Source organism: Falco biarmicus, chromosome 11 (genome assembly GCF_023638135.1).
Source record: "Falco biarmicus isolate bFalBia1 chromosome 11, bFalBia1.pri, whole genome shotgun sequence".
Lineage (NCBI taxonomy): Eukaryota > Metazoa > Chordata > Aves > Falconiformes > Falconidae > Falco > Falco biarmicus.
In genome coordinates, this window is record NC_079298.1 from 37,604,700 (window position 1) to 37,618,037 (window position 13,338).

Consider the following 13,338-nt stretch of genomic DNA (forward strand, 5'->3'; position numbering starts at 1 on the left):
ACTGATGCATGAGTGTCAAACATTACAGCGAGTTAATAGTAACACAAGGCAAAGGGATCATTTTCCAGAAACATGCTAGAGCCACACATTACGCATGTCCTGGCATTAACCTCTCACCTGGGCAAGCTCTCTGTCTCCTCTCAACACACTAGCAAGCAGCTGAGAAGGGCTGTGCATCCACACAGCAACCACCTAAGCTGGAGCTGGAGCAAGGCTTCTGCAAGCAAGATCTCGTGAAGGTCAGCAGTGCCCTGTCCAAGCACCACTAAAGGGTGCCCTTTGTTGTGAACTACAGAGCAAAATTGCTTCCCGCTTTATAAAAGAAAAAAATCCAAAATTATATATCCATAGGGAGAATCCTAAAATTATCAGACTGCTATTTGAAAAGCCTTCACATCCTAACTGAGAAGCACACGCAAGTCCCCGTGCTTCATTACAAAAGTAGTTATGGCCCATTCTTAGGAAGGGATGAGGAAAGCTCCTACAAAAGCTGTCAGGGAGCAGTGAGGGCCAGCTGCACCCTGAGGGGAAGAAAACTAAGAGCTAAGGGCAGCAACAACACAGACCAGGCAGGGAGCTCACCGGCACAGCACAGTCCCACGGCACGGCAGCTGATCAAGCAGTGGTGGCAAGTCCTACCAATGCTCCCATGGTCCTTGGGTGGAAGCAATAAAATCCGCCAGGTCTGAGGCCAAGCCAGGAAGCCCAAAGGATCGCTCCGGTGCAGGTTCCCCTCCAGCACAGCTCAAGGAAGGGGCTGGGTCACACAGCTGGAGCTTAAATGAGCCGGTGGCCCGGTGGGCAGGCAGCCAGGGAGCGGCCCTGGTGAGGCCTATTAGTGCCCTGGCAAAAGTTTCTCTTTCTTTACCATCCTACTATTGCTCTATTCAGTACCTCTTACTCTGTATACACGTGTATATTTCTAATACAGAATTCTCCAGCAGTCGCGATCAGGTCCCTGTCTCGGCTGTACACGCTGCTGTCTGGGCCACTGAAAAGCGTTTCAGTCTGAAGGGAAGGCAGGCAGGAGTGACCAGGGGACAGCAAGAGCAACAGCTGTAGGAGGAGAATAACATCAGTTCACAGTTATAACAATACAGAAATAAGGGTATCTGAAATCTGTTTATATTTCCTGGTGTGGTAGAAGTACCCAAAAGCCCTAGTTCCAGGCAAAAAACTTTGTCTAGGCACTGTACAAATGGAGTGGCTGGACAGGAGCTGGAGACTTGTGTGCCACCATTAGCAGCGGAATTTAAAGCTGTTCCCTGAAAGTCAGGATCCCTCAGAAATCCCAGGTGCTACTGCTCTCCCCAGAAATATAAGCACTCTAGTTCCAGGGTCATCTGCATTTTTCACTGTGGTCTAAGCATATAAAATAAAGTAAGTGTACTGTCTACAAACTGTAGACACATTGTATAAAAGGATATAAAAATATTAATTAATACGTTATACTGATCTATTATTCATGTAACTGCACTAGGGAGACTATGTTCTTGAAGGAATAAAGTATTTCTCAGATCTTGTTTACTTGTTCTGTTTTTTAAGAACTGCAACATTTAGCAAGAGTGATTCCTAGATGACTTGGAAGACAATGAAAAAACTCTTTCTTCAGTGCTATATATGCTTATGAAATCTACGCATTGGACAGAATAGATATGGGGTTTTATTAGAAGCTTACATCTAAAGTAATTACTGCTATTCAGATTCCAGCATATGCCTCCAGAAAACAACCATCTTAAATTTTAAATTGCCAAGAGAAAGTCTAGTGTTCTGTTTAATTATTAGTGCCATAAACCAGAGCAATATTTACCTGCCTATAACAGAGCTTAGGAAAATCCACTTATCTCTCCTGCCAGGTGCTACGTTTCTCACAGTTATTAATAAAATGATCTGAAATCCTTATTTGTGAATGGCCTTTATTCCACTTTTCTCTCCTGTCCAGTGTCCTTCCCAATGAAAGTCGGCTTTGAAATTGGAACAGACTGTGCACTTGCTCATTGGGAATATAGAAAGAAGTGGAAGCTCTTCCCTACACCAGCTCTGACCCCTCGCTTGAGCCCTAAGTTTTGACTCCTCCTCCCCCTGGCTGCAGGGTGGCCCATCTCAGCCTCCAGACATCCTGCCATTCCTGGTTCAATAAATGAGTTTCAGTGAGGAGGCCTGCTTTCCTTACACACGAAACGCCACTCTGACCTGCTTTCTCTCGCCAGTCTTTCACCTCCCCTTAGCATTCAGCTCACTCTTATTCATGGTCTCAAGCAAAACCAGTCCGTGTGCTTCCTTCAGGAGTAGAAATTAGTCAGGAACTCATCAGAGCACTCAGGGTCTTCCAGGATTTACCTTCCTGAAGTAAGTCTTGGTATTTCCATCCTGCCTCAAGCTAAGGTGTCGGGGGGGAGGGGGATGGGGTTGGGAGGGCGGGGGTGGTAACAGTGTCATCCTTTGCACGTATGTACATATCTTGAAAAAACAGATAATCTAGCTACCAAATTCAAAAGGTTTTTAGTTCCACTTAAGATCCACTTTAAGACTTTCCTCTCCTTCTCCTCCCTTCTGAAGTAATATATTCCCGACATTTTATTAATAGTGCTCTAAGAAGAAACTGTTTTCTGCTCCTGAGTGCTATGTGAGATGATGGATGAGTTCACAACACCTGTTACTGCTACATACGTGGAAGTAATTTCCCCCAGCCTGTTTCACAGAAATCTGTTCTTTTCTCACAAAGTCAAACACTCTGCTCCTATTTCTAGTAAATAACTCCTAGATAAGCTTTGAAAAGGTTCAGTGAGTAACTAATCGATATAATTTCTCTTTGTACACCAATAAGTTAGATTATTGAAGAAAAGGATTTGTGCAAGAAATTAAAATTGAAGCTACTTACATAAATAGACAGGAAGATAAAACTTGCCTAGATAGCTCTTCTCACACCAAGAAAAAGTTTTATTTCTCCAGTGCAGAGACCTAGCACTAAATCTGTATCCCACCAGAACTCATCCCACTCCTTCAGTTAAAGCCAAGAGAACTTCTGTGATCCACGACTGTATGCTTCATTCTGCACAGAACAGTTTTCCTCCTAAGCAGTCCTGAAGGTTTCCTGATTGCTCATTTAACCTAAGAAAGTTCTTACAAATGTCTGCATTTACCTCCTTTTCTAGATATGAATTTATTAGCAGAAATATTCACTAAAATGTTTGTAATTATTAGGGAAAAGCCACAAGAAGTAATTTTGTAATTCCTACAATTCATTATTCACCTCCAGATACAGTTTCTATTAAATTGTGGTCATCCAAACAGAGAACAGAAACACATGAGAGGTTAAAATACACTGATTAACGTAGTCAGGGAAAACACTTCACATTTTGAACACCCACAAAGAACTTACCTTGTTTCTGCTCACCAGAGTTGCATTTGAATATGCTGAAAATCACAAGTAAGGAGTAGCATACGCTGAAATGTATTTTAATGCCATTATATTCTATTACTGAGGTGATAAAAATAACATGTAACATATATATATGTAAGTAAACAAAAATAACAAGGCGTTTAATAGTGCAGTCATACCATAAGACCAAACAGGAACTGAGAATCAACTGATAGAATTAACTTAATAAATTAGAACTTTACATTTCAGTACTGTAATTACTTCACTGAAAAACCCAAAAGGTGAAGATCACCAGATATATCAGATTTTCTTAATTTCTTTTACAGAACTACTACTGGGGAAAAGGCTTAAAACTGTATTTTTAATGTCTTGGTTTAGCACATGTAAAATAATATAAAATTCATGAAGGTGGAGAAAATGCACTGAAGCATCCAAAAGAATTTTAAATGTCTGTGATAGATCAGGAGGAATATTGGAATGACTGTAACGAAGGATAGTTTTAAAAGAGCGATTTCCAGATCAAAGAACAGATTTTGCAAATCTCTTTCCACCTAAGCAAACCTCCAGCTGAAACCAACTGGACTACTCTCAGGACGAGACAGCTCATGCCAAGGTCAATGCCACGTCTGCCCTGGACTTTCAGTAGAATGAGGATCGTGTCCCTCATTTGATGCATGCTGTGCTTGAACACTTACCCTTCTGAGATGTATTGATAATAAAGATGACAATACCTTGAGAAGAGCAACATCCAAAATGTTAAAAGAAAATTACAAAATCCTGACTGACCTCACTAAATTTACACCAACGTATACAAGTCATGGATTGAAACTCTTTGAAAAGGTCACTCTTCATTCATCAGTCCATTTCCGAAGCTTATTTCTTTGCATCCTTTAAGTGCCCAAAAGAAACACAACTTGTGAAAATGGCCACGAGAGGAGAAACTCCTTCTGACTCCATTTTTGTGATAAATGGTTGCAAAATAATTTGATGTGCAACAGTCAAAGGAGGGATTGTTGCCAAGCTTTTGAAATCAGGTACACTTTCTTTGAGGGACATTTGTCTGGGGGACAAACAAGGGACAATTTCATCATACAAGAAGTGGGAAAAAAACCACCTACGTTTTTTTAGATTAATTATCTTCCTGAAAGACCTCTGACAGAAGCGCATGTGTGAAATAACAAAATTACCTTTCAAAAGCCTTGTCTTACCCTCTTGGGATGAAAAGAGGAAAAGAAAGTGAGGGAGGGGGCCTGAAAAACACCGAGATACAAAATGAGTTTATGATGCTTCAGCCACGGTTAGGAAAAGCTGCTCGGAGTAAGGTCAGTGGCTGCTTTACTGGGGACTTCCATGTGCAAAGCTACAGTTCAAAATTCCTGACCAAGCAAAGTATTCAGCCATGAACTCAGGTACGTAGCTTCAGTGGTGCAACGCATATACCTCTTTATGCACACCCTTATGTACTTTCTTCAGCTGGGGCCCAAACATATCTCTGCTAAACATATCAAGCAGCTGGATCACAGGCTGATACAGGTTGTCCTGGAGTTTCCCTATGAGTTTCTTTTCCCCCACTAGACTAGGTATAAAGAAAGGCAAAGAAAATCTGTCTGGTTATGCACCTGGCATACATTCCTCTATCCGTGGAGACAAAGTATCAGAAAGGAAAAGAACATTTTTCAGTCACCCTGACATTTGATACTGATGCAAAAAAAGGAAAGGAATGACAGTGTTTGAAGCCAAAAGCATGAAGTTTCTTTATATTTCCTATGATTTAATATCTCTCTCCCCCACATAAGGCAGATTCCTTTATAGAGAGTCTTGCATATGGGCCAGCAGTGCTCCAGCAACATCTCTGATGACAAAGTGGAAAGTTTCTAAGCACAGTATCATTTGCAGTATTTCTCATTTATTTTATCCCCAGTCCCCAAAGACATGCTTTTACTGATGAAATAAATGACTGTTTTCATTTTTTATGAATTGAATTGAAAATCTATTTGATGACCAAATGAATTAGAATAGACAGAGAATCAAATTGTTTAGGTTTGTATGAATTTTGTTGCAAAAGCTGACTTCCAGCTTTCACTCAGTCTAAACTAATAAAAAATACCAGTGACCCTGAAAAAACACTCATAGTATCTGTTTAAGGAGACTTTTAAATTAACTTTTTTCCTGTAATAAATAGGAAGATACACTCACATAGCATGTTTTGCTTTTAAAGCATTTCATACATGTTGCAAGCCAGTAATATTAATAGAATTGCTGTGAGGCACCTTGGTAGAGTTTGCTAACTTTACAAGTATAATTACAAGTATAAAAAAGCGGAAAAGAAACTTAACTTCTAGAAGATTTTGGTGCATAAATCTATATGATTTTACTCACTGTATGTACCATAGATAGAGTATTTATGACTTATTAATTGGGTGAACAATTGTCTGATTTATACGCTCCAGCATGGTAAATAAAGCAAACAAAAGGCACGTGCAGTTGTTTAATACGAATTTGGAAAATCAGGCCTTCCCTCTACAGCCTGCATCCTTGCTACGAGGGGCTCTAGAGGGGGGCAGTACTGCACAGACCAAGCGATAATTCAGGCCTCCTGGCCGTAAGGCCCAATTGCTGCGTGGTTCACCACATCAACCCCATTTTCAGAGCAGCATTCTAGCTCTCATCCAGGCCAGGAGAAGCCTGAAAAGCAGTTCAGTTTGAGCAGGAACTAACCTGTCTGCCACTTTATCATCAAAGTCTAACCACCATGACAAAGTATATAAAAGAGCATATGCTGCTTTACAGCCCTCTGCAAATTTAAAGAGAAAAAAGCTCCCACTGACTTAAAGAGCTTCAGATCTAGCCCACAGTGGAATAACTTCACTCTGTTTTTCAAGATACTTGAAATATCAAATATCATCTGATTATTCAAGCTCAGTGAGTCTGATCTCCCAAAGTGTATGCAGGCTTGATCTATCAGGCTACAGGTGCAGAGGCTGCCAGTGGCACCGCAGGGCACAGAGAAGGCACGCTGCACTCAGGCTGCTGTACATGCAGCACCACATCACCCAGGGAGCTGGCGTGCCCCTGCCTTCCCTCTGGCGGGTGTGAAAGCAGAGCCTCACCCACTCACAGCTGAGCTGAAAAATCACCCCGTCATCTACACACCCACCTTTACAATGATTATTTACAACAAAACACTTGACAGCCATCTGACATGCTGTGGATGGGCATTACACCCCGCAGACTTAGAGGTGAGCGCAATACTGTCTATGTATCATAATCCTGGGTATCAGTGTTTAAATATGCTGTAAAGCTCTTTACTGAGAAAGTAGTGTACGCTTTCAACTAAATGGCTACAGCCTGGAGCTACTCTCCAACCTGAAGACTGGGGCAATAAAAATGGTTTTGTCTGACAAACCATCGCCAAGGATTTGCTGGTGCTGTTACTCAGAGTGTAGAATCCCAAGAGCACTCAGAAGCCTCCTTTAAGGAATTAATGCTTGCTTGTTTTGCCATCCGAAGAGTGTTTACAGAAGCCAAAACAACCATGCTTGCTGTCCACTGTGCAAAGAGGTGATGACATCAAGAAGACAGGTCACAAGTCTGAGTTTATAGTCATTACACTTAATGTTGGTATGGCTTTTCATCCACTCACTATGATCTTATGACCCCACAACTTTACAACCTTCCACTCTCTGGGCTTCATAGCACCTCTCCACTCTTAGGTTAATCATTTCTCTGCCATTATCTGCCAAGAGTTCTTATCTCTTTTGCTGTCACTTTATAACAGGGTCCTCTTATCAAGCTGTACAAAATCACGTGACGGTGCCAAACCTATCACAAGTTCCAATTCTTCTGATTAGAGACTATCATGAAATGGGATACATGGTTTACAGCAGGTCACTAATGCTGGAAAAAGTACAGAGTCCACTCAAAGACATGCTTGTTACTTTCTGAATTCTTGGATTTTTTTTTTTGTTGTTCATCACGCCGACTTTCACTAAAGGTTATTATAGCCTGGGTCTCAAGGACAGAAAAGTTTACAGGCTACACCTCTTCTGTACTCAATGCGGTATACCTTGCACCCAAGGGTACTATATATTTATACCTAATAATGTCTTCTGGTTCCCACACAGTCATCATACAGGAATCTATAAAACATGGACTTACATCAGTTGGTAAGTAACAGTTTTCTAACTGTTTTGAAGACTCTGCATAAATATGTTAGACCTGGGGCTCTCCAAACTGAAAAAAATCATTCCAATCGGGCAAACCAACAAAACTGATTAATTTGCACATGTATTTAGGCAAAAGAAGAACTTTACCATACAGCGTAAAAATGTAAGAAAGCAGCTGACAATTCAGTGACTAACGATTTTCTCCAGAGATAATGTGATTATCAAATATGTAAGCAGATAATTAATAGTATCTTTATCTATTACAACTGCTAGTAACTGTGAAATTGTGCGTGTATAAACATTTGCAAAAATTAGATTTAAATTGCTTCTGGCCTGACTATTCTTGTTGAAGAAAACCTCAGGAATGTTTTTGGGTCTTTTCTGTAATACACATGTCGAATGCAGGTTATTTTCTATAGCTAAAAATGCAGATATATCATCAGATATATCATCATCAGCGAGGGTGGGCTGGATAACAAAAGTCTATTAAGACTCCAGAGCAGCAAAGCAGCGAATAGTTTCAGTAGCATATGGAAATAGCACCCTCTCCCCATCAGAAAGCCTGCAGGTGCAGGTCGCTCTGGCTTGCAGGCACAAGGGGCATTGCACAGGCAGCTGCCCCAGGCTGCCAGGGCTGCGGTGGCGGTGGCTGAGCCATGCAGGGGAGGTGCTCCTCCCCACCACCTCCCCACCCTTCTCTCACACCTACCTCGAGTCATTCTGTCTCTCCCCAGACACCGGGAGGGAGGTGCCTTTCCTTTGGCGGGCGATAGCATCCCCTGCCCTGTCATCCTGTGCCCAGGCTGGGGCAGGGGCTGAGTGGGACTGGAGAAGGTTTGCCAAGGGAAACCTTCATGGAGTGGAAGGCTCTTCACAAGCCAGCACAGCAGCACAGCAGGTTCCATGACCCAGGGTTTTTCAAGGCTGCGTCTCAGCACAGCAGTTTATGGCAAGGATGAAAGAAGGGAGCTTTGGCCTGCATGTGGGAACCAGGGCTTGGTCTCCTTCTTTTGCCCCCAGTGTGCATCATCAGATGGCAGATGAGGTGCTCACCCTGATGCTGGGTGGGATACGGGCACCTCACCACCAAGGGAGGCTTTGGGACAATGCCACTGCACCAGCTGCAGGAAACAGCCCCAAACACAGCTGAAACCTGGTCTTGATCTCCTGGGTGGAGCTGCTGCTTCTCGTAAGGGGAGGGTGCCGGTGGGAGGGGGGTCCTGCCTCAGGCCTGGCTGTGTCCCAGGCAGATGGCCCCCAAGGGCTCCCTTCTCAGTCTCTTCACCTGCTCTACACCTCCTGCACAAGAACCATGCCCCATGCTGTAGCGAGGTTTGCTGGCTGCAAATGGGTGGCTGGAGGACTAATGTCCCATGGATCGCACCACCAGGCCCACAACCACCTGCCTGCTGGCCAGCTGTGCCTGATAGCAGCCCCACTCCAGGATGGGACTCTGGTGCTTCTCCTCAGAGGGAGCCATGTGGTCCCTCTGGCAGTGTTGTCAGGGTATCCCATCCACAACAACAGGAAGACACAGGGCCCTCCTGAGCTGTTGGGCATGGCTGTGACCAGGGTTTGACCATCAGGCCAGAAGGTCTGATCTCAGCAAAGCCACAGAGAAGTCAAAGCCAGAGACCCTCTGGTGCTTCTCTACAGGTGTGGGGTGCTGCTCTGCACAGCTGTGCCCCCAGAAACACATGGAAAATGGTGGGGGGCAAGTCCAGCTTCCCCTCAGGCCTTGCTCCAACTTTTGCTCTTTCTGCCTGCTAGGGAGGGAAAGGTGCTGGAATAGCCTTTGGGCCTCTCTCCTCAGCCTTCAGCATGGGATAGTAACCTAATGATACCTCACATGTATCTGAGGAGCTCAGATAAGGTTTTTCAGGGTGAAAGGGTACAGCCCAAGGGGAAAGGAAAATAAGACACTCTTATCTGTTATATTTAGACCAACTAAGTGCCATTTTCATAGTTCCCAAAAGACTAGCAGGCCTGAGTTCCCTAAATCATGTGGATCTGAGAAACAAATTGGTGGGAGATGTAAGTCAGCAGAGCGCTCTTGTCACCGTACCTCCGAAATGCACTTATACGTGTGCTGTATCATGGGTATACCAGGACAGATTCACAAAGCATGGCCCAGAAAAAAGCAGGTCTAAAACCCGTGAAATTCTCCAAAACCCTGTGCGCAGTGGGTCGGGCAGAGGGTTCTGCCTTTGTGTGACACTGCACAGTCAGAGCCCATGGTGGCATCTCTGAAAATCCCATCTAACTTGGCACTGTAAACCGATCACCGCATACCTGTAAGGGTTAAATGAAACCAGCACCACCCAGTGGGCCTCTGCTTGGAGCTGGGGGAACCAGATAAGAAGGAGCTGGACTGTGTTCTTAGTTGCACTTGGAGAGTAAGTCTTTGGAAGAAAAAGCTGTCCTACCAGAGTGCGAGTGCAACCCGCAGCAGAGCCAAGAGCTCTTCAGAGTAAATCGCATCCATGGTCTTTCACTTTTGTCCAGTCCCTCCCAGTGCCTCCTTTGCTTTTTCCTCTCTAAGCAGAGGCAGAGCGGGTGGGCTCATGAGGGCCTGCCACGAAGCCCTCGCCCGCCAGACCCCCAGGCCAGAGGCACTTGCTGCTGCCCCTGTCGCAGGGGCTGAGAGGGCCCTTGTGAGGGAGCACCTGCTTTGCAAAGGTGTACCCGGCGCAGTCACCCATCTGGGGATGGAGAAGTTAGGCTTTGGTCTAAATCAGTGACGTGTCACAGCAAGAATGACCTAGCTTTCTGGCAGCAAGGAGGGCCTGGTCCAGCTCCCATGAACGCTGGGGACACTCCACCGAGTCACATAGCAGTGTCTGTCCCTTGCGGAGCAAACACAACCAGCCTGGAGCTGGGGTGTGAGCCGGCACTACCTGTTGTTGGCAATTGCTTTTAGGTTTACAGTCATATAGCCAAAGAGGCAGCTGGTATTCACAAAACCTTAATAGTACATCCTATCCCCTAGACAAAGAAAATTGTATGGATTTAGGAAAATTTTTATGGAAGTGCCATGATTTTTTTCTTCTGCCATGTTCCAGGGCAATACAAAGCTACTTGACTAGTTTCATGTTTACTCTAATCAGCCTTTTGTCTTAGTGTCATCAGGGACACCATGCAATTTTTATAAGCATTAGCTGTGATTATTTAACAGAAATAACTGTTTCACTAACTTGAAAAAATGGTTATAGGAGAGGAAAAATAATCTACTTGCAGTCTCTTACTGTAAAATTTTTCAGCTTATATAATACTTACTGCCATCTTAATTTTAAAGCATGTCCTCAGGCATTTTACAGTATTATAATTAGTGCTACTGAGTTTGGCAAGGTTTGTTTTTCTGTATTATTATTATTATTATTATTATTATTAATAGAGTGGATATATAATGAAATTTCATACAATTAACACAGAAAATATTATCTTTAGCAGTTTGGATTAGGATTTTGCCCAGCAATGATGCAGGCAAAGCTCCCACAGGAGTGAACAGTTTAGGCTGTGTGGGCACTGCAAGACCTGAGCTGTAGGTGATTTCTTTTTTTTTTTTTTTTTAACAGTGAAATTCTGGTGCCATTCTTTAATCAGTTTTCTTCCCATTAAATACTTTTCCCATCACTGTACTGCAAATGAGCTATCTACAAAAGGGGCAGTATTTACATTTGCACCCGATTTTTTCCAGTTAGTCTGATTTTATATGCCCAAATACATGAGGCAAAGTAACAATGCTGATGCCTGTGGTCTCCAGAGGGAAATCACCATTGCTGGCAAAACTCCTCCAGCCACTCGTCCGTGTGGGTAATTTAGAGGTCAGCTCTCAAACTTGTCTTTATATAAGGTGAAAGGGAAGAATTATCTGCAGCAGGAGTTGTGTTTGGCTGCATTGTGGGGAAAACGGTTATAGAGTCTCATGCCAGATTACTATATAATGCCTAGTGTTTACTCATATATTACACAAGTACCTTATCTAAATTACATAGATATGCAAACATATATGAATATATATTAATACACTCTTATATACAATGAACAGAAATGAATACATAAAAAATCCTTATTAAGATTTATCAGTATAAACTATGCTAGTTTATCTTCTCGTGGTTTGTTTTATGCTTATGTGTGGAGAAGGAGAGAGAGATGAGTTTAAACTTTTTTCATTATAAAGATGAGCTATCAAATTATTTTTTAAATAAAGTTTTCCAAGCTTCAAAACATAATTGGGGGGGGGGGGGGGGGGAAGGATAAGCAGACCTAAAACATCTTTTTTTTTTTCCACCAACAGATCAAGGTCAGTTGTCTCAGCAAAAAAAAAATTCATTTTTAAGCCTGTCTGTGCAAGATAGAAATCAATTATCTCTTACGATACAGCGGCCGGCGCTCAGCCCTGACAGGAGCTTTGCTTGATATACAAATACGTTTGGTGTTCTGTTTCCAGACCGGGCTCCGGCTTTTGAACCAGGCGCTGGCTCCGTCGGGGCAGCGCAGGCAGGACCCTCAGCAGGCCCGTCAGTGACCGACAGCGCGGGGAGGGCCGGGGTCGGGCGGGGGTCGGGCGGGGGTCGGGCCCGCCCGCCGCCTCCCTGGGGCCCGGCCGCGGCCGGGCAGCGGCCCCGCTCCGGGGCGGGGGGGGGGCGGGGCGAGGCCCTGCTTTCGGACCCCCCGCTCCGTTACCGGGGGAAGCCGCCGACCCCGCGGCAGGCAGGAGCGATCGGAGCGGGCACGTTTTGCCGTCGCACCGTTAGCGGCAACAGGTCGGCGCGGTGCGGGACTAGAAGGCGTTTTCCCTGCGGGACTCGTGTAATTTATACTAAAACAAATAATAAATAAACCAAGGCAAAGCCACCCAGCAGAGCTCCTGCTGGCAACACGCATCTGCCAGTGTCCCGACGGCGGCGGCTGCCGCCTGGGACGGCGCGGTCCGGGGCCGATGTTCCCGCCTCCCGCAGGGGGCCCCGCACCTTCCGCGGCCCGGCCCCGCAGGCCTCCGGCTGGCGCCGCCGAGCCCCCGGGAAGCCGCCCGGAGCGCCCCGGCCGCTGCCCGCTCCCCCGCCGCCGGCGGGCGGGACACGGGGCACGGCGGCCCGCCGCGGCCCGGGCCGGCCGGAGCCGCCAGCGGCGGGACGCGGCGAGGTGCTGCGGTCCGGGTGACTCACTGGGCAGTGCCAGAGGCCAACCCAGCGGCACGGGGCCACCCCGCCCCGCTGGCTCCCGCTCCCCGGGCTGGCGCCGCTGCCCTGCGTGCGTGAGGCGGCGGCGCATCCCGGCGTGCGGCACCGGCCCGGCCGCGCTCGGGAAGCAGCTTCCTGATCAATACCCGGCTGTCGGGAAAGGCTCCCTGTGTTAGGCCGGGCAGGATCGACATCTCCGTAAGGCAGCAGCGAATGATTCGCGGCAGAAGAAAGGCGATAGGCTTTGGAAAGAGATCCTCTGTGGCGTGCGTTTTACTACAGAAAGTATTACAGCCTGAAGCACCTGCTGTTTCGCTGACAGTAGATTAAAAAAATTCTATATATATAGAAAAAAGTATATTCTTGTGTTTGGGTTTTGGGGGATTCCCCCCCCCCCCCCCCCCAGTTCTCTAGAGGGGACAGTTTGCTTTCTAAACTTGAGTCGGAGGCACTGAGCCTCGGCTCACATGAATGCCTAGGAATTAAAAGCAGTGTTTCCTTGGCAAAGTGATGAGTGGAGCCTGTTGGCTACGGGATTTGGAAGGTTTCGAGGTACTCTCCCCTTCGTACTGTAGGGGTGATCTGTTTATGACAAGTAGCGGAGGGG

The 13,338-nt window shown here is 45.6% G+C and overlaps 1 protein-coding gene across 3 annotated transcripts in view; it reads left to right on the forward strand.

Moving 5' to 3' along the window:
* The first annotated feature begins 7,229 nt into the window (after positions 1-7,229).
* The window catches only part of NR5A2 (nuclear receptor subfamily 5 group A member 2), a 96,390-nt gene continuing 90,281 nt past the window's right edge, over positions 7,230-13,338 (forward strand). For 2 of the 3 annotated variants that reach the window (XM_056355541.1, XM_056355544.1), the window contains exon 1: positions 7,231-7,548. In XM_056355541.1, coding sequence (XP_056211516.1) covers positions 7,485-7,548 — 64 coding nt within the window. In that variant the 5' untranslated portion in view covers positions 7,231-7,484. Of the gene's footprint in view, positions 7,549-13,338 lie in introns of all 3 variants that reach the window. The other variant, XM_056355545.1, reaches the window with a different exon arrangement.